This window comes from Amblyomma maculatum, chromosome 11 (assembly GCF_055883805.1).
Source record: "Amblyomma maculatum isolate TAMU_Amacu chromosome 11, ASM5588380v1, whole genome shotgun sequence".
Taxonomy (NCBI): Eukaryota; Metazoa; Arthropoda; class Arachnida; order Ixodida; family Ixodidae; genus Amblyomma; species Amblyomma maculatum.
Window position 1 is genome coordinate 155,832,774 of NC_139354.1, and position 27,769 is coordinate 155,860,542.

Genomic DNA, 27,769 nt, shown 5'->3' on the forward strand with positions numbered 1-27,769 from the left:
AGGGTGTGTATGTAAAACCTCATCGCTACGAATTAAGCCGGCCTGGCAGAGTATATAGTATATATGGTTTAGAAGGTGCTATGTCTTACTGGCCTACTGCAGATTGAAGAAGTGTATATGCTTGTATAATCACTTCACTTCAACTATATACAAAGCGTAGCAAGGGGCGGCAGAAAGTTCGGTGGGCGGATAAGATTAAGACGTTCGCAGGGGTCAAGTGGATGCAGCTAGCACAGAACCGGGTTAGTGGAGAAATATGAGAGAGGCCTTCGCCCTGCAGTGGGTACAGTCAGGCGGATGATGATGATACGCTTGTATACTGCACCGTTCTGTGATTCTATACATGGGCCGCGACCGTTGTCAGCTTGAAAAAAATTGTGCTTCTGTTTTGTTCCGATTTTATCGAGGACGGCAAGGAAGTATTTTTAAAATTTTGACGCATGAGGGGCCTCACGCATCACGCAGAAGACGTATAGAAGGAATGGTAGGGTCTGTAACTGCTGCGAGTTCCACCTCTGTACTAAACTTCTTCACAGTAGAGAACAGTGCAACAGTCGGGCATTTCTAAGCTCTTCGAAGACGGCATCAGCCACGCGTCCGACTCAACGGCAATATTGCACGAAGCATGCGCTGCATGCAAGCGTAGTTACACCCAATAATTCATTGCGAGGCTTTCTAAATGTTTTGGCTCTCAAGGAATGGGTTGGTCTAGAAAATAATGCCTGACGCCGGCAGGGCTTACGCCACTGCAGCAATGGGGGAGGACCCTATACCAACTGTGCCCTTACCGCCTAAGCCATTTTTCTTGAATGTTTTCGACTACTGTTATTATATGGTTGACGATGTATCAAACATTCTTGAAAGCCATCGCGAAGGACACGACAGTATTGTTCGGGACATTAAAAATATATCAGGATATACAGGCTGAGAATTGATCGTTAATATGTGCAAGCCTATTCCGGCTAACTCATGTCATGTTATGTGCAATGTTTTTCCAGCCATCAAAACTCAGTGGACAATATCGACCACTATAACCCAGTTGTATTCATTCTTGCCACATCGTTCACTGTATGCCAAAATGTATTCAATGTAGATAAGCCAGCTATACTAACAGGATCATGTCAATCAATGCATACAGTGATGCGTGCAATGTTGGCGAGCCATCGCAGCTGCCCATAAAATATCAACCATATACCCCATGATGGATACAATATTGGGAAACCATCGCAACTAGTAATAAAATATTGACCATCTTATGACAGTAAATATTTCGAGCTGACAGGCCATCAATGGTGGCAAGAGAATATTGATTAACCTATGTAAAGATGTAGGGTATTTTGACAAGCCATTACACTTCGTCAGGCAACTGCATCGACCTCTGTAATTGCAGATATACAATGCTGAGAAGCCAAGACGACTGGCGAGAGGACATTGACCAATGTATGCCAAGATACATTCGATGCTGACAAGCAATCAATACTGGCATTGCAATATTCACCAATGTATGCCATGATAGGTGCAATGCTGGCCAGTCGCCACAGCTCATTGAGCAATATTGACCACTAGAACCAACAAGTATACATTGTTGGGAAGCCACTAAGACCAGTGGGATAACATTAACCAATTTAATACATATTCAATGTCAACAAGCCAGCTATACTGGCAGGACAATATTTACCATTGTATGCCATCATCGACCAATTTATCTGCAGATATACACAATGTTGGGAAGGCGTCACGATTGGCAGGGGGATATTGACCAATGCATGCCAAGATATATTCAATGTTAACAAGCCGCTAATACTGGCTGGACAATATTTACCAATGTATGCCATGATAAGTTCAATGTAGGCCAGTGGCCACCACTGATTGTGCAATATCGGCCACTGGAACTGAAGATGCATACAATATTGGTAAGCCACTAAGACTGGCGGGATGATATTGACCAATGAATGCCAGGCTATATTCAATGTCGACAAGCCATATATGCTGGCAGGAAAATATTTAGCAATGTATGCCATGATTCGCGGATTATGGGCAAGCAATTGCTGATGGCTGGGTAATATTGGCCATCATATATCATTGTGTATACAACGCTAGCAAGCAATTCTATCCACGAGGTCATTATTGCCCGTTGATAGCCAATGAATGCCAATAATGGGGGGAACATGTAAATCAATGGCCCAAGTGTGGTCGATTCTATCGCATGGTTGTACCATTATTGGTAGCGCATTGGTAGTGCTGGGCCACCAGTGGACCAGACGTCACCAATCAATTTTCAATATCGGGCCGGTCGCATGTACTACCAGGGGAAGGTTCTGAAAATTGATATCTGGATGTGCTATTAAGCGCCGGCTTGCAAGGACAATGAATTGCAGCTGTCGTTTCACATCCGTCAATGATGGCATGTATGTATGCAATTATTGAGCCTTTGGGCAGCTTGGTGTCTTGATCTGCGATCCTTTCACGAAGGGATGCTGCCGCATAAGATGTCGTTGGTCTCTGAAGGTCAGTAGGTTTGTTTTCGCTCAGCTGTACAAAATTCCAAGGGGGAAGAACTGGCGATGCCGGCGGAAATATGGTGTGTGATGTAGCATAGACCCGGAGTGCTCGCGGTGAGTACAAAAGGGTCGGCTTAAGGCTACGAGCATCACGGCGTTGCTGCACTAGTTCATCTAATATGTTGAGCTGAGCATTCTCTTTAGTCCTATGACCGGTGTGATGCGGGGAGACAAGTAATGGTTCTCATAGCCTCTCTATTTACTGCTTCTAGACGACCCCATTGAGCTCCTGTCAGGTGCTCAAACTGTACTTAATAAATGAGGCGTGGCTGCAGAACCGCTGTCACCAAATGCCGTGCGACATGGGAGCGAGCGCCACCGGATTACGTCTTATTAGGCCCAAGGTCTGCATCGCCTGCTTTTTAACCTGAGAAAGCCAGGCGGTTCCTTTTCCCGACTGCTGAATCGATAATCCAAAAATTTTTAAAGTCTCACTTTCATGAAGGGGGATTCCAGACAGTTGGAGAAGGATCGGCGTCGCCGCTAGTTTATGGCGACCCCCGCGGTTGGCGACCGACGTGAACATAGTTTTGCTCGTGGAAAGCTCAAGGCCGACAGATTTAACAAAGCTGCCGCTTGAGTAAACATGTCATGGTGTGTACTCCACACCGTAATATCATCAGCATAGATCAAAAAGTTTACCTCAGGCACATTCTGTAAGCGCCAAGTAAGGGTAATGAAGGCAATATTAAACAGCATTGGTGACAGTACCGAGCCCCGGGGTATGCCGCGAACAGGGACAAATGATCCAATGGAATCGCCATTAAGTTGTATTGCAAATATTCGGTTTTCAAGGAAGCATTTTACGAAACTGCGTATCCTAAGAGGAAAATGCAGCGTGTCAATACAATTCAAAATGGCGTCGCGGCTGATGTTATCATACGCCTTTTCGACATACATCGCGAGAATGGTGCGCACATTGCGGCTGCGGGTTGACGACAGAACTTGTGAGGCCAAAACAGCCTGCCAATCTTCAGTGATGAACGGAAGCCAATTTGTGCGGGGTGGTAGAAACCGTGCTGCTCCAGCCACCAGGACAGTCGTGTGGCTAACATTTTTTCTCTCAGCTTGCACAGTGTTGATGTTAGAGAAATCGGCCAAACGTTGAAGATCCGTCAGTGGCATCCATTGTTTTGGAATTGCGATCACAATAGCTGATTTCCAGTTCTCGGGTACAGAGCCGTCTAGTCATACCTTGTTAATAGTGTCCAGAAGCAGAGGTAGTGCAGCGTTACTCAGGTTCTTGTACCCTTCATATGGAATGGCATCCGGACCGGGTGATGTCTTCCGTTTGGCCTCATCTATTGTCGCAAGCAACTCAGGAATGAAGAAAGGACTGGCAATACTATCGGTGTCGTCTGCTGTTGGCAGTCTGGCTATGTGTGCTGGAATCCCTACAACGTTAGAAATTGTAGTTGAGAGAGGCAACACATCATATTTTGGAAAAAAACTTCCGTGTCGCTTCTCTGGCAAAATGCTCCGGAGACAAGTTAGCTGTGAAGCATGCGGTATTCGCTGCATCGGGACGACGGCGGCCTTGTTGCATTGCCCGGAAAGTTCGCCAGAGAGATGCATTTGATGAATCGGTATTAAACTGCTCACGCCAAGTATACCACTGCCATCGTGCTAGATCCAGTTCATACTTGCGAGCCTTAGCTGTAATATGGTTCACCCTTGTACGTGCCTGAGCTGATGTAGGGTCTCGTGAAGCTGCCAGCTTAACTTGTCGGCGAGCAGCCCACAAGGTGAGCAGACCGGTGTAAGGATTCGGTCGAGCGACATCTGTCCATGTACTATACTATACTATACTATACTATACTATACTATACTATACTATACTATAATATGTAGTAGGTAATTTCACCGATAAATGAAAGGGCTGATCTGAAGGCTGGGCCTGGCTGAAACTTAGAGAAATGGTCACTGGGTTCTACAACGCAGAGAAAAGATGTGGCGGACATCATAGGAGGGAAGAAAGGAACGAAGTACCGTAGAAAAACGACTAAAAAAGGGTTGTAAAGTAAAGGGTAAATGAAGAAAATGAGACCAAAACGAGAGGCTGTAGGAAGAGGATAATAGTAAGCAAGGAAGACTGGAATTAGGTGAAGCAAAACAGAAAATGAAAAGAGGTCAGAAAAGAACAACTAGAAAAAGAAAGAACGAGAAGGAAAAAGGCAGTGAAAAGAAGAAATGAAGAAACCAAACAAAAAGTAAAGATATCGGCATGACTTGCTGTGTTGCGTGGAAACGAATTTCTTAAATTATCTTTATATGGACGCAAAATGGCACTATTTATGCTTTGTAGTAACCTAAAAAGTGTTGCTTCAAACTATCAAATGTCGTTCTGTTCTTTTTCGGCAGCCTCCGGCGTGGGGCCTTATCATTCGCACAAATCAATTCTGTATTCTTTGATTGTTCATGTTCGTTGTCGCAAGACGCGGTTTTATCAGTTCCTTTGTGGCGGCAGATGATTCGAGAAGTATCTCGAAAGACTCCAGCTACGCACGTGTGCTTCTACAATGTTCCAGGGTATGCTAGTCACTGTTCGCGGTTATATCTACATCTTTCTTCGATGCATTTATATTGAGCGCTGACCAGTTAGAGCACTATTCTTGATCTCGCCGCTACCTTTTTCTTTCATCATGTAGGCGCGCTGAACTTTCTCTGTAGACAATTCACCAACACAAGACAAGACTGGTACGTGCGCGATACCTTTTGATTAGTTCTTTTGCGGCGCAAGTCAGCCCAATAAAGAGTTTCTTCAGTGCAGTCCCAGACTCTCCATGTCGTCATCGTCCTTGTTACCACAACGTGACAATATCACCGCTTTTCCCTATAATCGCGTATAGGGAGCCCAAGCTCAAGTTTCGCCGCGCGACGGCAGCGCCGCATTCCCGGCATGGTGGCGAAATGTGAAACGATGGGGCTTCGCCGGAGCAGACACTCCGCTAGATTCCTGTGCACGCGCGGCGATCGCGTTGCGTCTGGCGGTTATTTGGCGATACAAAAACGCTTCCGCTGATGCGGAACGGATGTACTAGCTAGCATTGTGTCATGGGAAGCCACAATAGTAGGCGAAGCACCAAAATTCGGGGCTCACGTGTGAAACTTTGCAGATTCCTGCGGTAGCGTGTCCGCAAGGCCTGTTTTCCAACACCATGACAGCGCTCTGAGAAGTCTCGCGTTCTTTGTGGAAATGAAAAGAGCCAATTTCCCCTTCGTAACCTCAAAAATGTTGACAGTTGACAAAGACGGCTTGGAGAGCCATCAAAAAAGTACAGTGGTTAAACACCACGCATAAAAAGTGAAGAGGATGGAAGATTATCCTGCTCGTCGCTCCCCGCGTGTCTAGTTTTGCCGATTTTTTGTGCTCTCTCCCTGCTTTGTGAGTGCTCTGAGAGCAACCAAATCAACAGATGTGACGTCCACAACCGAGACTGATGTGTGAATGTGCCCTAAGTGTCCACAGCTGCCTTTTCATTTTTAGATTGACCAAGAAAATATCTAGGAACGAGGCCTTTTTTTTTTCGGGGGTGGGAGCGGCGTTGGAAAACATGCCTTGCTGAGACGCTTTTACAGATTTTTGCAAATTGGCCAGTAAGTGAACCAGTTATTATTATTATTATTATTATTATTATTATTATTATTATTATTATTATTATTATTATTATTATTATTATTATTAATATTATTATTATTATTATTATTATTAACGAAGATATGTCGGAAGTGCAGTACAAAAGTGATCCTAGCTATGGCTCGACTAACACTACTCGCACGGAGCATCCCATTCGCGTCACAAAGTTCGTGAGTGGAAACCAAATATTATCATAAACGAAGCGCAACCATTTAATAAGAACCGAAATAAAACACTGTGTAGTACAAGCTTGGATTTCACCTGCCTTCCGAGCCAGCAAGCCGGTTATATCGCGTGTAGCGCACGGAGCACGCATGTGCTTATGAGAATGCTAGCGTTCTTGTCTTTGATGAAACACCTCCTTCGAACTATATAGTTATTCTTCTACTGCGAAATTTTCTTTGCTAACGTCGTAATAATAAAAAAACAAATCCGTATATAGATCGCATGCTACAGGCCAAAACGATGGTCAACGAGCGGGCCACTTTATTCCACAGTACTGATGATACTTTAGCAGTTTTTAAAGATATTATGTACGACAATATAATTACATAGCGGACTTACCTCGAGATGCATTCCTACCCTTTTGCTAACGTGGGACGCATTCACAATCAATATTGACTCATCCCCGTCTGTCGTCTGCTCTACAGTGCAGACGTGAATAAAAAGTTTCCCGCTTATATTAAAGTATCCTTCATAGAAGTACGCGTCAGGTTGCCCAATCAAGACGGAATGCGGTTTGCATGTCGCGGTGCGCCTGCGGGGGCACGTCAATGCGCGTGCTCGTGCGAGAGAAAGCGCACGGCGCACGCCGTGAAGGCAGCGAGCGAGCCGGCGGCGTCCAGTAGGTGTTGGTCCAGTGAGTGCCCGCGCGACAAAGCAGCGCAAGACGTCGGCACTTGCGCAGAAGCGAGCGAGCGAAAGGAGAAAACTTGCACGGGATGCCTAGGTGGTGCCGCCACGTTTATCCCCAGTTTCTATTTTTCTGTCAGAGATGGCGCTCCCTGTCAGGAGCAGCAGCGCCGCTCGACGGTGCTTTGGAAGCCTATGGGTGTTAGCAACTTCAAAACCGTGAAAGACTATTTCGCGAATGTTTGCTCCATTTTAGAGTATGCGTGCACAGTGTGGGATTCTTACACCGCTACATTAAGAATAAAACTTGAACTTGTCCTGAACCGAGCTGCTTGAATTTTTTTAGGTAATTATAAAAGGAATCTGAGCATTATAAGTGCTAAGCAAGAGTTGAGTCATAGAAGAAACTTTCTCCGCCTTAAGTTATCACATAATATTGCTGCGTGGTGGAATGACAAGCGATGGAACACGGCGACCCAACAGAAACAGAACGACGCGATAACATGACGACGAAATATGCTCTTTTAATGGCCAGCGGGCTGGCGCGAGCGCTCCACCCCGCGCCACTGCCCGCTTCGTCATCTTCGTAGCATTACCCGGGGCCACCGAGCGATCGTCCCGATCGATTGCAAGAAATCCAATGCATTACGAGGTGATGAACACAGACACAAAAGCGGGTAAACGTCTTTCTTTGTTATTTTTTTTTTTGAGGTGTCGGTAATCAATGCAAAATCCCCAGGTATTGTCCTTCTTTTTAACAAGCACGACAGACGACGCGCAGGAACTGCTCGAAGGCTCTATAATGTTTTTTTTTAACATTTTGTCCACATCACCTTGTATGACGCGTCGTTCAGAAACGGCGAATCGATAAGGTGTTCTGTGAATCGGGCGGGCGTCTCTGATATCGATAAGATGTGTAACGAGGGACTCATGTCCTAAGGGGCGGTCACTAAAATCGAAAATATCGCTGTACGAAGTCAGAAGACTCGTAAGTGCTGTAGCTCGGTCAGGGCGCAAGTTAGATGCAACCATTCCTGATATGCGTGCCTCCGGAGGCGGGGATGGTGCAGGTCGTGTAGACACAACAGCAGTACAGCTAAGTTCAGTCGTTCACTCGTGTCCGACTCTTCGTGACCCTATGAACCATATCACGCCACGCTCTCCGGTCCCTCACTAACTTCCTAACATTACATAACTTCATCTGCAGCGCCTCGAGGATGCCATCTAACCATCGCGTTCGCTGCCTACCCCTTCTTCGGTGACGCTCAACCTTTCCCAACATCAAATCTTTCTCCAGCGACTCCTCTCTTCTCATCAGATGACCACAGTAATTGAGCTTTAACTTTAGAATTTGACCCTCCAATGAGCAGTCAGGGTTTATGGTCGACAATATCGACTCAAGAGTCTCCGCCAGCACCACAATTCAGACGCGTCAATTCTTCGGCGGTCAGCCTTCTTCACAGTCCAACTCTCGCATCCATATATCACAACTGGAAATACCATAGCACGAGTTATACGGATCTTGGTTGGCAGACTAAAGTCACTGCTCTTTACTAGGTGGTCAAGGCTAGCCATGGCTCTCTTTCCCAGAAGTAGGTGTCTCCTAATTTCATGGCTGCAGTCTCCTTCCGGGGTTATCTCGGAGCCCGAGAAGAGAAAATCTGTCACAGCTTCCAATTCTTGTCCCTTGATGCTCCAGGACTTGATGGGGCAAGACGCAATGATCTTTGTCTTTTTAATGTTCAGTTTAAGTCCAAACTTCTCACTCTCTTCTTGTACGCGTATCAGAAGTCTTGAGTTCCGCTTCACTTCCTGCCATTAAAGTGGTATCATCCGCATATCTAAGGTTGTTGATACGTTTCCCAGCAATCTTCACTCCAGCTGAAGACTCGTCCAGACCGGCCATCCTCATGATGCACTCAGCATATAGGTTAAATAGGCAAGACGACAGTATGCAGCCTTGTCGCACTCCTTTCTCAATTGGAAACCAATCAGTAAGACCATGCCCAGTTCTGACTGTGGCCTCTTGCCCTTCATACAGGTTAGTGAGGAGATAGATGAGGTGATTTGGAACTCCCATCTCTTGGAGAGCTTGCCACAATCTGCTGTGATCTATGCAGTCAAACGCTTTCGCATAATCAATAAAGCAGAAGTAGATGGGTTTTTGGAACTCTTACTTTTTCCATGATCCAGCGAAGGTTGGTAATCTGGTCTCTAGTTCCTCTGCCCTTGCAAAACCCAGCTTGCATGTCCGTAAGCTCCCGATCCACATACTGCTGCAGCCTACCTAGGAGGATTTTCAACATCACCTTGCTAGCATGCGAAATAAGCGCGATCTTGCGGTATTTGGAACAATATTTGGAACTGCCTTTCTTTGGAATAGGGATGTAAACTGACCTCCTCCAATCCTGTGGCCACTGCAGGGTTGTCCAAATGTGCTGACATAATGTATGCAGAATGTTAACAGCGTCATGGTTGAGGTTTTGAAGCGACTAAGCTGGAATGCCATCAATTCCTCTAGCTTTGTTCTTAGCAAGGCTGGCTAAGGCCCACTCAACTTCTCTCTTCAGGATGCCCGGCTCGAGATCAGTAATCACCGCCGTCTTATGTTGGGTTTGCACATCCGGGTCCGTCTTGTACAGTTCTTCTGTGTATTCGTGCCACCTCTTCTTTATCTCTGAGGCTTCCGTGAGGTCACTGCCTCGTTTGTCCTTTATCACGCCCAGCTTAGCACAGAAGCTTCCTTTGATATCTTTGATTGTCTTATGCAGAGCTCTTGTGTTCCTCAATTGGCTTTTGTCCTCAACTGCTTTGCACTGTATGTTCAGGAAGGCATTTTTATATCTTCTTGTGATTTTTTTAAAATCCGCATTGAGAGCCTTGTATCTTTCATTTTCCCTCATAACTTTTGCCATCCTCCTTTACTCAGCTATTTGCACAGCCTCTACAGATAACCAGTTTGCTTTCTTGCATTTCGTTTGCTTTGGAATTATCTTAGGAGCAACTTCTTCTATTATACCATGCACATCAGTCCACATCTCTTCAGGCTCTCTGTCTTCTAGATGTAAATCTTGAAATCGATTCCTCACTTCAACAGCATATTCTGATGGAATTTGATCCAGATCATGCCTGAAAGGCCTTCTAGGTTTCTGCGTTTTCCTCAATCGGAGCCTAAATTTGGCAACAAGAAGCTGATGATCAGTGCCACAATCGGCCCCAGGCCTTGTTTTTACTGCTTGTATAGCGTTTCTTCATCTCTGCCGGCAAATATTGTAATCAATCTGATTCCTGTACAGACCGTCCGGTCAAGTCCATGTGTACAGGCGCCTCTTGTGCTGTTGAAAATGAGTATTCGCTATGGTCAGGTTATTTTCTTCACAAAACTCTACTAGCCTCTGCCCTGCTTCATTTGCCTCACCGAGACCAAGCTTGCCTGTAATTCCGAATATTTCTTCGCTCCCCACCTTTGCATTCCAGTCTCCAATGAGAAAAAGGACGTCTGATGAGAGAGTGCGGTCTAAAAGGCATTGCAGGTCAGCATAAAATCTCTCAACGTCAGCTTCTTCAGCAGTAGTGGTTGGTGCATAGACTTGGATAACTGTTTTGTTGAAAGGCTGACCTTGGATCCGAAGTGAAATCATTCGGTCGTTTTTGGGGTTGTACCCTCGCACTGCTTCGCCCATTCATGTTTACTATGAGAGCGACCCCATTCCTTCTCCTGGATTCGTGCCCACAATAAAAGACATAATGGTCGCCGTAATTAAATTCTCCCATTCCGGTCCACTTGAGCTCGCTGATACCCAAGATATTAATGTTCAATCTGTCCATTTCTCGCTTGACGACATCCAGTTTACCTTGCGTCATAGATCTTACATTCCATGTTGCTATGTGATATATCTCTTTGCAACATCGCACTTTTCGGTCGCTTCCTGACACATCCACAACTGAGCGTCCTTTTGGCTTTAGCCCAGCCGTTTCATTCGTCGTGGAGCTACTAGGAATCGCCCTTTGTTCATCCCCACTAACATGTGGGACGCCTTCCAACCTGGGGGGCTAATCTTCCGGCGCCATATTATTAATGCTATTGTGACTGGTCAGAGGGTTTTCTTGGCAGGAAATACTGGGGTGGGTTGCCATTACCTTCTCCAATGAATCACATTTTGTCAGAACTCTCTGCCGTGACCTGTCTATCTTGGGTGGCCCTACACAGCAGAGCTCACGACTTCATTGAGTTTCGAAAGCCCCTTCGCCACGACAAGGCAGTGATCTATGATGGGGACTTTAGCAGTAGGGTCAGGTAAAAGAGCGGCAACTGTGACGTCAGACAGTGGGTTCAGTTCGGTGAGAGTAATGCCCTCAGGAAGAACGTGCACAAAAAGGTCGAAGTTCAGGACTGGAATTTAAGCCTTGTTATTTTCTACGAGCACGATGTTATGAGGGAGAGCGATCCTACGCTGAAGTGTCATGTCGGTTATGGGGCAAACAACGTAGTCGCCATCAGGAACGGAGGGGAAAGGCGACCTGAGTACGTACACTGCAGCTTCTGCTGGCAGACGAGTAAATCTAGAGAAGCGGAGACGGCGCGTTGAAGTATCAGAGGCCTGTTTGTCAGGACAGAGTAGGAGGTCTAGATGGAGCAGTCCAGAAAAACAGTCAATGAGCGCGGAATGCGCAGTTAAAAAGTCGAGTCCTAATATAACGTCGTGAAGGCAACTGGTGAGGTCTGTAAATAGCACAGGGATATGGCGGTCGGCAATGGTAATTCTGGCAGTACACATACCAACCACAGTAACTGTGCTGCCATCAGCAACACGAACGCTAGATGTGGGAGCGGGTGTGAGGAATTTGTTGAGGCGTTGACAGAGCGAGGCACTGAGGAGGGAAATGTGGGTGCCAGTGTCAATAAGGGCAGAAACTGACACTCCGTCCACAAAAATGTCAACGAGGTTACGTCTGGGTGCGAGGGTCTGTTCCGAGGTGACAGTCCGGGTCGGTAATGCAGCGTCACTCCCGGGCGCTGCACTCGCTATTTTCGCGACTAGGTGCCGGCGTATGATGGGGAGGAGTGCGAGGAGGCACCGGTGAACGGGATCGACGAGACCGTGGAGATGGAGATAGGCTGGAGTGATGGACCATTGACACGGCTTCGGTGTGAGGTTCATCGGGATGAGAAGGAAAGTGTCCAGGCCCATCATATGCGGGGCGGAGTTGTTCAGGTTGGGCAGGGAAGCGTCGAGGTCCGTAGTAGTACCGACGGTCATCGTTGTAATAAGAACGACGTGTGGGGAAGGTACGAGTGCGGCAATAACGTGAAGTGTGGCCGGCTCGACAGCAAATAAAACAAATTGGACTGTCATCTGAGGTGTGCCACTCTGCAGGATTTCGACTAACGTAGTGACTTGGGGGAGCTTGGCTAGTGGTTGCAGCAGCCACTACAAAAACAGGATGCGATGGTGAAGAGGGCGGTACGGGGTTGGAGGAAAGACCGACGTTGGCAAGTTCCTGGCGGACAACAGCCTGTATCATAGCCACGGTGTCGGGCAGTGAAGATGGGAGTGGTGCAGGAGCTTAGGCCTGGAGTTCTCGCCTGACGATCCGAGTCATGGTAGTGGACTGAGCAGGCTGTTGCAGAGTAGCCTGATCATCGCAGGATGATGTAGCTGCCGTGTTCGGAAGGCGCTAAAAGCAATGTACCAGGCGTCGTTGTTTAGCCTGCTCGAATCTTCGGCAAACTTGAAGCACCGACTCGACGGTAGAGCAATCCATGCAGAAGAGAATGTTGAACGCGTCATCTGCGATGCCCTTTAGAATGTGCCCTACCTCCTCACTTTTCAGCATGGAGCTGTTCGCCTTGCGACACAACACGAGCACGTCTTGTATGTAGGCAAGGTAGGACTCCGTGGTGGATTGGGCGCGAAAGAAAAGTTCGGTCTTGGCTGCGAGGGCCCGTCCAATGTGCTTCCCGAACAAGTCGTGAAGCTTTTCCTTGCAAATTTTCCATTTCACCAGCTCGTGCTCGTGATCTTGGAACCACGTGCGAGCGGTTCCCGCCAAATAGAAAATCCGATTGGCCAGCGTGATGGTCGCGTCCCAGTGATTGTTCCTGCTGCACCGCTCGTATTCGTCCAGCCAGTCGTCAACATCTGTTTTGTCTTGCGCCATTGAAGATAGGAGGGTGGCGGATGTTTGTGAGGACGAGTGGCTGCGCCTATGTTGTTGCGGTGGTAGGAGCTGCCTCAGAGGTCATTGTGGCCGTTGTTGACGTTGTGATCCCAGGTAGGTGGCGGCCACTGCGCAAATCCAGATTTCGGCTGCCTAAATGTATTTATGTGTGGGCACGGGGTTCTTTAGTCCCCTCCAACAAGATAATACGTGGCAAGGTTAGTCTACGAAGGTTAGTCCAGGATGACGCAGCACACAAAGCACAGAAGCACAGCAGCGTCAACCTTCTTCTTCTTCTTCTTCTTCCTTGATATTTGGCACATACCCACGAAGGGGGATTCGCCAGGGTTCAGTGTTCAAACACCAAACGTTACTACCACTTTTTCTTCTTCTGTGTCACTGTTGCTGATCGTTGTCTTTTTTAACGCCCAGTGATACAGGGCATATATGTCACAATATATTTAACGATTGCACTTGTATCAGAAAATTATAATACGTTCAGCCCCCAAAATATGTATCGTAAAGAAGAGACCACCCGAAAAAGATTCCATCATTTGAATGCAAACTAATTATTTTAAACATTCTTTCTTTACCAGAACGGTGGAGGAGTGGAATAATTTGCCAGTTTCTGTGGCTTCTGTTTATTTTTGACGATTTCATTTTAGCTCTGAACGCTTAAGGTGTTATTTGCTTTGCAGTCACCTTTCTTGTTATTTGTTTAAGTCAGTGTCTTAAAGCTTAGGTTTCTTGTGTACCGCGATATTGGGGTGAAATGTGTGCACTATTGTCATGTATTGTCAAGAGGAATTGTGAACTTTTCTGCATGTACGATTTCATTTCGCTTGGATATATCTCCTCCCCTTACCCCCCCCCCCCCCCCCACCTAACGGCGCTGTGGGATTATGCACAAATAAATAAAAAACAAAAAAAACATGGTTATTGGCTCCCTGGCGGCCTTATAGCATTCGTCGGGGTTGCATAATATCAATCTCCACTGGGGCGAGCAGTCTTGTGCTGTGTCGCATAATTGGCAAAGCTATCGCTTTCCGTAATGCGCTTCTGATCCCTCTTTTCATCTTTCTTGCGCTTTGTGGTTTGACGATCAGATCCGCAAGCTGACACAGGCAGGCTTTCCTTCGTCGGTTTTGAGCTCTGTGAGCAAAGTACTAGTAAAGGAGGTGAAAAAAGAACAAAACTTAACAAGAGACGAAGATGTAACTCCAGAAAAGAGAATCAGACCAGTGGTAATTCCGTATTCCCATAAAGTTGCACATAATCTAAATCATGTTGCTGCCAAGTACAAAGTTCCCGTTGCTTTTTCTGCCCCTAAGAAACTCGCTTCCTTGTGCCGAATGACTGATCCTGAAAATGGTGTAAAAAAAGGGTGTCAAACGAAACATGTTAACCCGTTTGTGAATTGCGCGGTTAGGGTCGTGTATAGCGTCCCCCTGACATGTGGAAAAGTTTATATCGGACGAACGGGAGGGTGCATTAACAATCGTTTATGAGAACACAAATTGTCAATGAAGAATGGTGCAGGTTCGAATCTGCCGTTCCACTGCAAGGATTGCGGGACAGAAAAGAAGGCTTGTAAGGGAAGGCTTCAGGACTCCAGAATAGCCTGTGAAAGTAACGACGCTATCGCTCGTGAACAGATAGAAGCCCACCATAAAATTAAGAATGGGAGTGCATGTGTTAGCATCCCTTCGATCGTGATGTTCCAAAAAGAATGCAAGTTTTTAGATATGTTTTAGTTTCAGCCGAATCACCTGTGTACCTCTTTATGCTACTTCTGAGATCTCGCGTATGAGCAGTCGTATATTGTTCATACCCTCTCCCCTCCCAGTGCTATATATACTGCTGTTTGTTCACGCCAATAAAGTGTTTCAAGTAGCGCAAGTCCTGTCCTATCTTGTCTGTGCGTTGTCTCTGTGGCGCTTAAATTTTTTGACAGCTATGCACCAATCTGCCCCGCTAAGTGTCTTACTAAAGCCCCTAGTGCTAAGCGTCCGACGGCTCTCTGATTTATTTCTAATGTCCACTGTACCTCTGATTTTAGGCACAAAACCAAATTTCCGAAAGTAAGCCCGGTCACCATACTTCTTTTCCAAAAGCCATTCAAAACGTCATACCTGTCTATCCTCATGTTCTATACTTCATTATCCCGGAATTTATGCGTCCTTTTGCCTTAAGTGATTAGGCTTTTCAATGTATGCCAATCCTTTGTTTGCCCATACCACGAGATATTTATATTCTGCTACTCTGGGTATTTTATGGCCTTGTATTTAAGGCGCTGATTAGTTAAGCTGTTGAAAATCACCAGACTCGACTTAACTGCGCTAAACCTGAAGCCTAGAGCATCCCGGGACCTTCGTTCCGCGATACTTAACTAGAGTTTGCAATTCTTCCTGACTCTCAGCTAGCATCACAATATCGTCTGCATACATTAAACCGGGGAGGCACTGCTCTACCGTCTTTCCACCTATTCTATATGACAGGTTAAATTCTACGTTACTTTCTTGTATCCTCCGTTCCAGGTTTATTATTTAAAGCATGAACAGCAGCGGTGATAGAGGACAGCCTTGTCTTGATCCTTTGCATACCTTGACAGGTTCCGTACTTGTTATCCCTTCCCACTGAGGAAAAACGGAGGGTCAGCGCCGCTTAGCCGAGCCGGGCGAATGCAGAAAATCTCGGCGCGCATCTGCAAATTCCCGCCGGTGTGACCCTTCCTTTGCTCCGCATGTCTTGTAACTGTCATGGCGTCACTGTCGCAATAATGAAAATCGCGATCGGATGGTCACCCTCTTCAAAGCCAGTGGGTATTTTGCACACCCTAAATGCCCGCTGCCTTGACAACAGAGCCCGCGTCGGCTGCGCTACATTTAGGCTTCTTCATTTAGACAGCAGTGAAGGAATTTACGCCGCAGTGGCAGCATGTTTATTGTTCTGAACTTGTGTTGCTGCCGGAATTCATTTTATCTCGCTGTCGACGAAATGTGCTCAAACTCGACCTGTCGGGGAAGATTCGGGTTAGTTTACTACAATTACTGTTAATGCTTCGATATTAATACAACCAGAGGCGGAAAGTAACTGTATACAGAATATTTCCGCCGGAAGTGTCCCCATAAAAATAATATCGATAGGGAGTTAACCGACCACTACTTATTGGTATAATAATTCTTAGCTATAGTAAACTCAGTGATCACTACCAAATTGATGTCGCCACCTCAAAAATTTGACAACTGGGGCCTAAAAGTTTCACATCATCCGAACTTCAAATTTGGTATCCAACCTTATTTGACAATGCCCAGATCAGTGGTGCCCTCGAGGTTTAAGGGCGCTGTCAGCAAATATGGACCAATGGTTCTCCAAATTGAACGAACTCAATTTGTGGCGGCACCTCAAGTATTTCAAGCAGGTCGACAGCGAGATACAAATGAGTGGCGACGTCAAGAAATGTACAAAAGACGCGGGTCATTTGCAGTGAAAATGCATCTACCATTGTCTAAACGAAGCAGTTGATTTAGCGCCGCCCCAGGGGACTATGATATATAAAGGCAGCGGTCCGTGCATCTAAAATGCCCGCTCGCTTTGAATCGGGTGAATCGGGATCATGAGCATCATTACCACGGCAGTGACGTCGGGACAGTGACAAGGCATGCGGAGCAAAGAGAGGGTCTTTGAAAAGGGATACGTTTAGCGCGAAATAAGTAGGAAACTGACGAGGGCAGAACACAAGAGACCAAAGAGCGAAAAGTCGCCCCGGCAGAGGGCGTGCAGTGACGATATTTTGCTTTCGGCTGGCTTGTCTAAGCGGCGCTTATCCTCAGTTTGTTCTTGGGCTGGGCGCTCTGTTTACTTCTATCCACACCTGGACCCCGTCCGTGGGTGCCACTGTTGAGGCCGATGGTGTATACCCGACTTACTCAGAGAATACTCCCTCCTTTGCTGTGCGAGGCTAATGGGCTGCAACCTAGTGCAACTTCTAGTGACGCTGGGTAAAACTTTTTACATTGCCTGACGGCGTGACGCTAAATGCATTATCGGCGACATAAAACTGTTCATATTGGACTCTTTAAGACGCACTTGGTAGCGTCGTTGCCAAACGTTGTCAGGCTTCGCAGTCTGCTTTTCAGTCGAGTAATGGAGAGTTTAAGGCACCCTAAAGGTCTTAAAAGCAAATTCAACGCCTGTTATTTATTACTAATGAAGTGGTTAAAGTATGATAGGTGCTAAGATTGCGCTTTTACAGTGCTGAGTGTAGTAGCGGCGGCAGCCAAGCTGGCCGTACTCGAAGAAACAGCCCAGACCAGGTGCAGGATAAGGAATGACGTTTATTCGTTCTTCGACGCGCTTATATAGCCAGCGCGGTTACTTATCCGCTGCTGCTATCAGTTCGCAAGTGGCGCGTCATGCACACGCGCTATCACATTCTTCCTTCCCCCCAAGATCATTGTCTTTACTCCTTGGTTTCAATGACGCAAATCATGAGAAGTGTACCGGTCAGGTGGTTTTCGGGTGCGCTGAATTCTGCGCAGAGGTGTTTGAGAGTCTGAATGAGTGTAGGCTTGCGCCCGAGGATCCCCGATGTCGGCAGATGGAGGTAGCGCTTCCTGCTCTTCCAGTGGTGGTGGGTTCCGATTTGTAGCATCTTCGAGAAGGGGAGGTGCAGGCGTGCCCACCTCAGGATGCACCTGCTGGCGTGCGGTGAAGCCATCTTCATTCGTGCTGGGTATCCCCAGGGCAGGCATGTCCACCTCATGATGCGCCTGTTGGGGTTCAGCGAAGGCCTCCTGATGGCGTGCGGAGTCCTTGGTCCTGGGTAATCTAGGACCCATCGCCTCGGTCTCCAACCCTGCATGTCGGAAACAACTTCGAGAACGCAAATGATCAATATGAACATGGCGGACGACGTTCTGCGTTTCTACAAGGTAGGTCACAGGGCTTATTTGCCGTACTATACGCCCTTCCGTCCATGACACCTCTTTCCTGACGGTTTTCACGTATACGAAGTCGCCCTCCCTAAATGAACGGAAAGTAGATTTTCTTTGATCAAGCTGCCTTTTTACTACTTCTTGCTTTTTCTCCGTGTCATCTCGAAACGACGGCTTTAGTAATGAAAGCTTTGTGCGCGGCGTTCGCTTCAGGAATAGTTCTGCGGGAGACTTGCCTGTGACCGTGTTAGGTGTTGTCCGATACGCCAGCAAGAAGTGATCCAGTCTCTCCCGCAGCGATCTGCTGTTAACTCCCTTGCTGTCGTGGAGGAGCTGCTTGCGAAGGCTCTTCTTGACCGTTTGAACTGCACTTTCGGCTGCCCCGTTGGACTCCGGATGGTATGGTGGGCTGTACGTGCGTCGGATGCCACATGTATCGAGGAAGTCCTGGAATTCCTGCGATGAAAACTGTGGGCCATTATCAGAAACCAGTTTTTCAGGGAATCCGTAAGCAGCAGACTTCGCAAGCACTCGATGGTCTTTGCGGCAGTAGTTGAGGACATAGGGAACACTTGAGCCACTTTGAAAACGAGTCGACACACAGGAGAAATGTCGTTTTTGCAAACTAAAAAAAACCTACATGTACTCGCTGCCAGCAGCGGGTGGTAAACGGCCATGGCTCGAGTGGAGCACGGGCAGCAGTATTTTGCATTGCGTGGCGAATGCTGCAGCGTTTTACAGTTTTTTCGATGTATGAGTCTAACCCTGGCCACCATAGCAGGCTGCGTGCGAGCATCTTCATGCGCGACGCCCCAGGGTGTTCCTCGTGCAACAGTCCTAACACAGAGTCCTGCAACTTTGTGGGCACAATAACTCTGTTCCCCCACGTGATGAAACCTACTTCGAGAGAACTCCGAGCGTTTGCTATAGTACGGCACAAGTTCGCCATCTTGCACTTGTGCTGGCCATCCTTCCAGTGTATATCGGTATACCTTGCTGGGCGTACGGTCATACTTGCCAGTTCAATTTAAGCTTACTCAGCCAATTACCCAGAAGACACGGCAACTCTTTTCCACCATCATCTACTACCAGCACCGGCATAAGCTCAGTTTGATTACCGTACTCGACTTGCACGTTTGCCGATCCTACTACTGCCACCAGTTCCCCTGTGTACGTCCTTAAAGGAACGGTAGCTTCCTCCACTGCCAAATGCGGAAACTCGCGCCGAAAAACAGATTTTGGCATGACGGTGACTGACGCCCCTGTGTCAATTTGCATTCTTACGGCCCGTCCTTCCATCTTAAGAGTGACGTAGTATGCAGAAGTACTCGTTGTCATACTGTAGATTTGTTGCTCGTCCTCAGACTCATCTGCGGGACTATCGATTGCGTCCAGTGCCTTCGTTTTGGCCGCCTGCTGTCTGCACATTATTTTCAAGTGACCTTGCTCGTCGCAGATATGGCACTTGTACTTGCGATACCGGCACCTTTCGGCTGCATGCCTTTTCCAACAACGGAAGCATTCTAAGGGTTCCGCCTTGTTTCTACCGTGTTTCTTTACCCGGCGCCCTTGGTCCAGCTGATCAACTTCTAGTCTCGGCTGCGTTTGCCATATACTTTGGTGCTGTTCCAACTTTATTTGTTAAGTCTGGGTGGAGGCCAGCTCACGATTTAGAGCGATTTTACACGCCTCTTCGAATGTCAGTTTTTCAGCTGCAAACAACTCACGCTGAGTGTCCCCGCAGCGTAGCCCGGCGACTAGCCTATCTCGAAGCGCTTCGTCTAGGAATTCGCCGAACTCACAGCTTGTGGCCAGGTTTCTGAGCTGAATCAAAAATCCAGCTACCGTCTCCTGCTCGAGTTGTACTCTACGGTTAAATCTGCACGTTTCCGCGATCACGGCCTTTCGGGGACTGTAGTGGCTCTTTAGCAGGGTAGTGACCTCGCCATACGTTTTGCTGGCTGGAGAGTGGGGTATCAAAAGGTTCTTCAAAACTTCATACACTCGAGGGCCCACGACCGTCAGAAACACAGCTAGTTTCTTGCCTTCAGCCACATCGTTTGCCGGCACGTAAAGCTCAAATCGTTCCAGGTAGGACTCGAAACTTTCGCTTCCTTCGTCAAAGAAATCAATTTTTCCCACCTTCGACATTGCAGCACCGGCCAGGAAATCGCAGTCTTCAGTAGCAATTGCCGAAACAAGTAGACAGCCGCGCAGATCCCATCCTCATCGCCAGTAAATGTAGTAGCGGCGGCAGCCAAGCTGGCCGTACTCGAAGAAACAGCCCAGACCAGGTGCAGGATAAGGAATGACGTTTATTCGTTCCTCGACGCGCTTATATAGCCAGCGCGGTTACTTATCCGCTGCTGCTATCAGTTCGCAAGTGGCGCGTCATGCACACGCGCTATCACACTGAGAAAGAAACCGTCCAGCCAGGTTACTTTTGGCCAAGACGGTACATAGTAGCACATGAGAGGCATTTTTCTCCGCTTAGTTATGCGTTTACCAGCTACCAGCCGTTGGCTGTGTCTTGGCCGGGATGTACATCGAGACATTCCTATCTTATGTAGAGGAAAGCTGGGAGATTGTTGGTGTGTCCTAGTCGCAATTATCGAATCTCTTTGTACTTCCTGGACTTTTCAAAGACATTAAAGGAGGATAGATCGATAGGGTGTTGTAGAATAAATGTCATTGAAAACTGGAAAAATGTAGCGGCGTGTTTTATCTCAAGCTCAACAACGCATCTATTACAACGTTATATACCCAGAAGCAAGCTACAGCAAGCTGGTGTGCGCTCAAGACGAAGCTTTTGCAATCGCTTCAAGATGATGGTTTTGAGTCTTTCGCCGCTGTTCTTTTCAGTGAGCAACATCTCCATTAATAAGTTCATTCCAATTATATGTCAGACAATTAGACGACTGTGGCGGTAGAACTCTACCCCCCCCCCCCCGCACCCCTTCCCTCATCTTACCCCGCACCGTCACCAACTTCTCTTGCTGGACCTAACTTATCTGATATTTTGTTGATCCTTGCCGTATGCTGCTGAGCAGAGCTAGGGCACGAAAAGGACAGGGCACATAGAGACATGACCACTAGATAGGGTTGCACACCATATCTCCTGCGCCACAATCGTGATGGTGCACCGCAGTCAGAAACAGGGGTAGAACTACCGATGCCACGTTTCTGACCGAGGCTCTGCGGGTCCGGCTCGTCGCGGGATTGCGTTCCGAAGGAATACGATGCCTACTGCTCGCTCTTCCTGACAATGAAATAACATGATATCGAGCGTGTAGTGTGGCCATAGTCATGGAAGCTGCTTGCCAGGACACTAAGGACATCCTGCAATTGTCGCGCAACCAAGCAGCAGCGTCGGACAGCACTGAAGTCTACTGGAAGCAGGCAACAGTGAAACAAATGATAGCGCATACCGGCTATTAAGCAGGGAGCCAAAGCATGCTCTCGTAAGAATCCGAATCCGTCGCAAGGGACGAACGCGCCCTGTCACCGATGCGGAGGCGAAACCCCACCTGTGAGTTCCCCTTTTGTAAAGAGACGCTGCTACCAACGTAAAAAAAGAGGTCATGTTGCAAAAGTGTGCAGATCTAAAGTAGTGCACTCTGTAGAGTCGGGTGATAACAGTAATGAGCTGCTGATTCTGTGTCACACTAACCAGAAGGCTGGCGCGTCTGCCATTGTTATTGTAGTTACGATACATGGTAGACGAAACACTTTCCTCATGCCTGTCCAAGACAAGCTAATGTGAAATTGGTGACCTACAGCTGAACGCCTGTGCCCATTGCTGGAGTCATGGACGTCAAAGTTCAGTATCAAGATAAATTTTTTGATCTCCCGCTTGATATAACAAGACTAACGAAAGGTGCGAGAATGCCCACGTTGTTAGGTCGAGACTGGCTTTCAAAAATTAAGCTGAAATGACACGAGATAATAACTGCGCAAACAGTGGAGAGTGACACGTCCCTCACACAAAATATCGCCATGTTTGACTCGGATTTTGGTGTTATGAAAGGTTTCAAAGCCAGCATTGTCTTAAAAAAAATGCGCGCCCTGTGTTTGTTAAAGCAAGACCAATTCCGTACGCTTTACGCGAGCAAGTCGAGCATGAATTGGCGAATTTAGAGAAAGTTGATGTCGTCTGTCGGATCAAGCATAGGAGTTGGGCAACGCCCATGGTCATAGTTCCTAAAAAGAACAGCAAAGAGCTGCTCACCTTAAACCGTGTCACCTTAAACCCGGTAATTGAGGCTCAACATTATCTCTTGCCGCTGCCTGAATATATTTTTGCAACCTTGCAAGGCGGAACAGTGTTTTCCTGATTCTGGAGAGATTCGGGAATGACCACTCTGTCCATACTGAGCTCAAATCGCCGAATAAAAAATGTTTTTAACTGATCGGACACTGCTCACGGCCAGCCATGCCATATCATGCCATGTCCCGAACCGGGCTCAGCAGTTTATCTCGTTTCGCGTTCCTCATTCTTTGCAGGTACAGGCAACTCATTCAGAGACGAAAAATGAGATTTCCTCGCACTGCTTCCCCGAGTCGGGTAGTGGCAAGCGAGACAATGCATCTGCATGACTGATAGCAGATCCCAGGTTATGCTTTATCTGGTAGCGATAGTTAGCCAAACATGGGAGCCACCGATGCACTCTTGCAGTGGCTACAGCGCTGCCCTGCCTTTTAGGATCAAACAGAATAGTGAGTGGCTGATTGCCAGTCCTGATGTTAAACACTCGTCCGTACAAGCACTTGTGAATTTTTGTTTTTACAGCAAGCACAATGCTTAGGGCTCCTTTCTTGATAGCCATTTCTCCAGTATGCGCTTTCTGTTGTTTCATTGTCGCCTGCTCCCAAAAGACATCGGTGCTGTCCGACACTGCTGCTTGGTTGCTCGACGATTGCAACATTTCGTTAGTGTCCTGGCTCGCGGCTTCCATGGCTATGGCCACACCGCACGCTCGGTCCCATGCTATTTCAATTTCAAGAATAGCGAGCAGTAGGCATCGTATTGCTTCGAAACGCAATCCCGCGACGAGCCCGTCCCGCCGAACCTCCCTCAGAAACGTGCCGATTTCGCAGTTTGCCGCTAGCCTCTTTAATTCGTCTATAAAATCCGCGATGTTCTCATAGGTTTCCTGATTGCGCTGGTTGAACCGATATCGTTCGATGTCAAGAGAGTGTCTGGGAGTGTAGGGCTTCTTAAGCGCACTTACTACTTCCTTGAATGAAGACTTCGCCGGCCCATGTGGCAGCAGGAAGCTCCGGAGCGTGACGTAGGCCATTTTGCCTATAGCCGTTTGGTGGCCTGGACAAATTACGCGAGTGAGATTGCCGGGAACATATTTTGTGTGTGTGAGAAACAAAGTGCGGTTTGTGCACGCTGAGCACCTGCGATGATCCTGCATCACGTCGAGTGCAAGATCAGTTCCTGAGGTGGAACTGCCTCATGCGTCAGACGTAGGGCTTCATTCACCGGCCATAGAAAAATCCGCTGAATCAACCGCGTCACCATTTCCAGCACAGCAAATAAGCGGCGACCAACCGGCGTCACTGCGAAGGAGCACAAGACAGCAACGGCCGCGGGATCGTTTAGAACTTTAAAAGAAAGGAAGCGTTATAGCGTCATGTTGTATTGCGAGACGGATTTTTGCTATGTATTGTCACGGCTGATCACGTTCATCATGTCTCTCTGTGCATGCGCCACCAGCTCACGAAGGTATAATACCGCGTGCATTCTCCATGTACAGGCCGGGGTTGTTGGTTTGAGGGCGCGAGCATGCATCTCGTAATAAAGCTTCTTGTTCCCTGGCCTGGCTTCTGGATATAACAATTACCAGTACTTACGTTGGGCTGATTATGGTTATCCTGACGTATCCTCACAACTTTTATTCTGGAAGATATTCCTAACTCGCTTTTTTGGCAATCTGCCTCGATAAAATCATCTGGATATAAGATTCTTCCAGGTAAAGCTGAGATGTCAGGTAGTTTTGCTTAGCGTCAAAATTGATAAGGAAGAACAAAATGATGATGATGAAGATTTATTTCCCTAAAATATATAGTCTTATTGTAGAATTAAGGAATAAAGTTGCACGCAGCAACATGACAAGCCCTCAATTTATTCTGTGGCAGAGGCGCCAATACAAATATATCTTATCGCAAAAGGCATAACGCTATGATAGAAGAGGAAAGAAGCAAACAAAACATGTAATTTGCATGTTCTGAAACAAAGAATACAATTGAAAGAAAAATAAAGCATGCTTATACAATGTTTTAATTAAGAAAACCGATGGAAGAAAGCCTATGTTTAAAAATACTTGCAAAACTGTAATCAACTGTATTTAGAACGGAAATTGATATTAGAATTATCGAGGATTAGGCTATTTATTAGTTTAAGTAGTGTGTAACGAGACATTTGCATTCCATAGTTTGTACGCGGGTGTGGAACGAACAGATATTAAGGAAATCTCGTGTTGTAATAAATCAGATTTCCGTTCAGGGTGGCAATGGAACTTATGTTTTTTAGGTTATTTTTGCATTCTTTGCCATACCTCAGGGCTAAAGGGAAGCTGAAACGGTTTCCGAATTTTATAAAATTCGCTGGCTGAAAAGTAGGGGCTGCATTATTCATGTGTGTGAATTTGTTTCCTAATTCTGTATATATAAAAAGATGAAATCGCTTGTTAAAAACGCTCCGATGGCAAGTCCTCTTCGCCGCAAGCGGCGGAGAGAGGAAACTGCAGAACAGGCGGATGGGACGTCTATCGTAGAATGCAGGCGGGCTGCGCGCTATGTACACTTATTTCACTCTATCCCGCGCTTTAATGATCGAAGGATTAGCACAATCTGCTGTTGCTGTCGTTTGTTTTCTCCAGTTCTATAGGTCTGTGCTGAACGTTCCACGTGTTAAACGATTACACGAGGTCAACAGCAGATACGCAGCTGTTGCGGAGTGGCGCATCGCGCCCTGCGGTGCCCTCCGACTGTAAGCTTCCTTTGTACATTTGTAAAATAAACGTTCGAAAAGTATTTTCCTCGTGTCATTAAAAACAAAACTTCTTGTGAGTGCGCGAACTGACCAGTGGCTATTAGCACGGTTTTCCGCTGTGTGAACATTCCAGGCGACGTGGGGCTTTATAGTTTCCCAGAGGATAAGAAACTTTCAGCGCAGTGGGTCTCTGTCATGAAAAGGAAACATTTCTTGCGTTCACAATCAGCTGTGTGTTGTCCTGATAATTTTCGTGCCTACGGCGATCATCGAATCATGGCAGCAATTGCGGCCACTTTGGATCCCAATTAAATCCGCGAAACTGAAGCCAGGTGCCGTTCTCTCATTGTTCCAGCACCTAATTAGGTTTACGCCATTGTTGCACGGCTATCTTCACCGTCGTTACGCTTAACGAGGTTACCGAACTTAAAACTAAATTCGTGGCTCACTTGTTACACAGCTCGCCGCCGTTCTCGACTACGTCAACAACTACCAATTAGGTAAAGCAAATGAAATGCATGATCGGTAGAACGAAGTTACATTTGCAATAGTCATTTATAATTCAGTGTGTGGAATTTCGGGCTGCTCGTGTGGCAACAGCGCGCCCAAGAATTGTCCGAAGACAGCACTGGCTTCATGTGCCATGCCGGCCGCGCCTTCCGCAAGCTGTCAGTAGATCTTTTGCGTCTCTAAAGCGTGCTCAAATTTATTTTTGTTTTAGATAATGAGCACGGAGATAACGGAATGTTAAAAATAACCCTCATTGAGGGTCGCTGACCCGTACCGAGAGGCTGGTAGGAGTGATAACTGTGATTATTACAAGCAAGTTTCTCTTCACAGCTGTGTAGGGGCAGACGCCGCGGTGCGTCGCGGTTCGTGCGATCTTCCTGTAATCATTAGCTCCTCTGCGAAGGCGGCGCCGTAATTAATTATATTGTTACGGACGACAAGGAAGAAGAAGCGGGCAGTGACGCGGGCAGGAGCGCTCACGCTAGGCCCGCGAACATTCATTAAACGTCATCTAACATCGTCATTGATCATGTTCTGTCTCCTGTCTTCATCGGCTTGCCGCTTCGTAACATTTGGTGGAGGTGCTGCGTACGGCATCCCCATCCTCGCCTTGGAGCATCGACGCCATCTTCAAGCCGGGACCATCACCGAGGGCCCAGGGACATCGCCGAGCAGCTTCGCCCCAGCCCTTCAAGCCCAGACCTGAACAACTACCACCGCCCAGCCCCCAGCCCGGACCTGAAGACAAGGAGAACAGACATACCGATCAGAACCGAGATGAAGGGCCCGAAAGACCAGAATGACCCGAAGGAACCGATGGACACGAACACGCAACCCCCGCCCAAGCTGCCCGACGTGACCTCGAGCCATAGGTCCCATGAACTCTGGTGACGGATGGTTGACAGCTCCAAGGGAGGCGGATCACCCACGCATCAGACATCGTACCGGCAAGCCGTTCTATTCTTCCTTCTTCCTCTTCTTCTTCAAGCATCCACACACGCCAATCATCATGCCATAAAATCATTAACATCGCTAAACTTCCTCGTCTACGATCGGGACGATCGCTCGGTGGCCCCGGGTCATGTTACGGACGACAAGGAAGAAGAAGCGGGCAGTGACGCGGGCAGGAGCGCTCACGCTAGGCCCGCGAATATTCATTAAACGTCATCTACCATCGTCATCGGTCATGTTCTGTCTCCTGCCTTCATCGGCTTGCCGCTTGGTAACAATATTGTCACGGTGTTGGCGACTGGGGCTAGGTTAACAGAGCCGGTACAGGTAGAATTACGCGGTCCAAGGTTTAGGTATGTTGTTGTTGTTGTTGTTGTCCAAATAACTTATGGCACATACCCACAGAGGGGGATCGGCCAAGAATTGGGTAGCAAAGATTTTTTTTTAATATACTTGCATAAAAAAAAATAGATTTGAGGGGTAGAGCAAAGGAAACAAAACGGGAAATAAGTGAAATATAAAATGAAAAGTGGTAACACTCACGGGAGATTGACACTACAATTTTAGAACAAGTGATGTTTAAATATTTAGCAAGGCAAACAATTTGAGTCCAGTAAAAAATTTTGCATGGCGGTAAACACAGACCTGTGACTGTGCCCAAGGATTGTGGCGCCAAATGATGACAATGTCGGGCTGCTTAAACTAAGGCCAAGCTGTTGCAATGGCCTTTCCATCAACTGCTTTCTCAGCGTAGTAAAGCGGCGGCAAAACAATAAAAAGTGATCTAATGTTTCTTGTTCACCGCAAAATGCGCAGACGGGAGACAGTGCCAAACCAGACCTGTAAAGATAAAAATTTTAAGGTGGGATACGGCATCGCAGCCTTGTTAGTGAAATCTCAAGTTGCCGTGAATGACATAATTTTCTATTCCAAGAATAATTTAGATGCAGGTAGTCATCAGATCTTAAAAGATGTCCATTTTTCATATTTAATAGGAGGTTTCTTCGAAACCTCGCTGCGGTGATGTACGCGGTCGCCGGAAGGATAGATAATACGGGGCCATTAAGGGACTCTTTTGCCAAATTGTCAGCATATTCCTTTAAAGTCACATTGCTGTGGCCGGGAACCCATACCATATGTACAATTATCAAATGTC

General features: G+C 47.2%; 2 protein-coding genes across 3 annotated transcripts in view; one reads left to right on the top strand and one right to left on the bottom strand.

The window, feature by feature from the left end:
- The window catches only part of LOC146175227 (uncharacterized), a 275,430-nt gene that overhangs the window by 94,177 nt on the left and 153,484 nt on the right, over positions 1-27,769 (top strand). The window lies entirely within an intron of this gene.
- On the bottom strand, positions 17,239-20,450 carry LOC146175228 (uncharacterized). Its single transcript, XM_084584666.1, has one exon. It carries the CDS (start codon positions 20,298-20,300, stop codon positions 19,791-19,793), a length of 510 nt encoding a protein of 169 aa, XP_084440792.1. The 5' UTR covers positions 20,301-20,450; the 3' UTR covers positions 17,239-19,790.

Coding starts and splice junctions, on each gene's coding strand:
- LOC146175228 (XM_084584666.1), bottom strand. CDS start 20,300: ATGTCGAAGGTGGGAAAAATTGATTTCTTTGACGAAGGAAGCGAAAGT.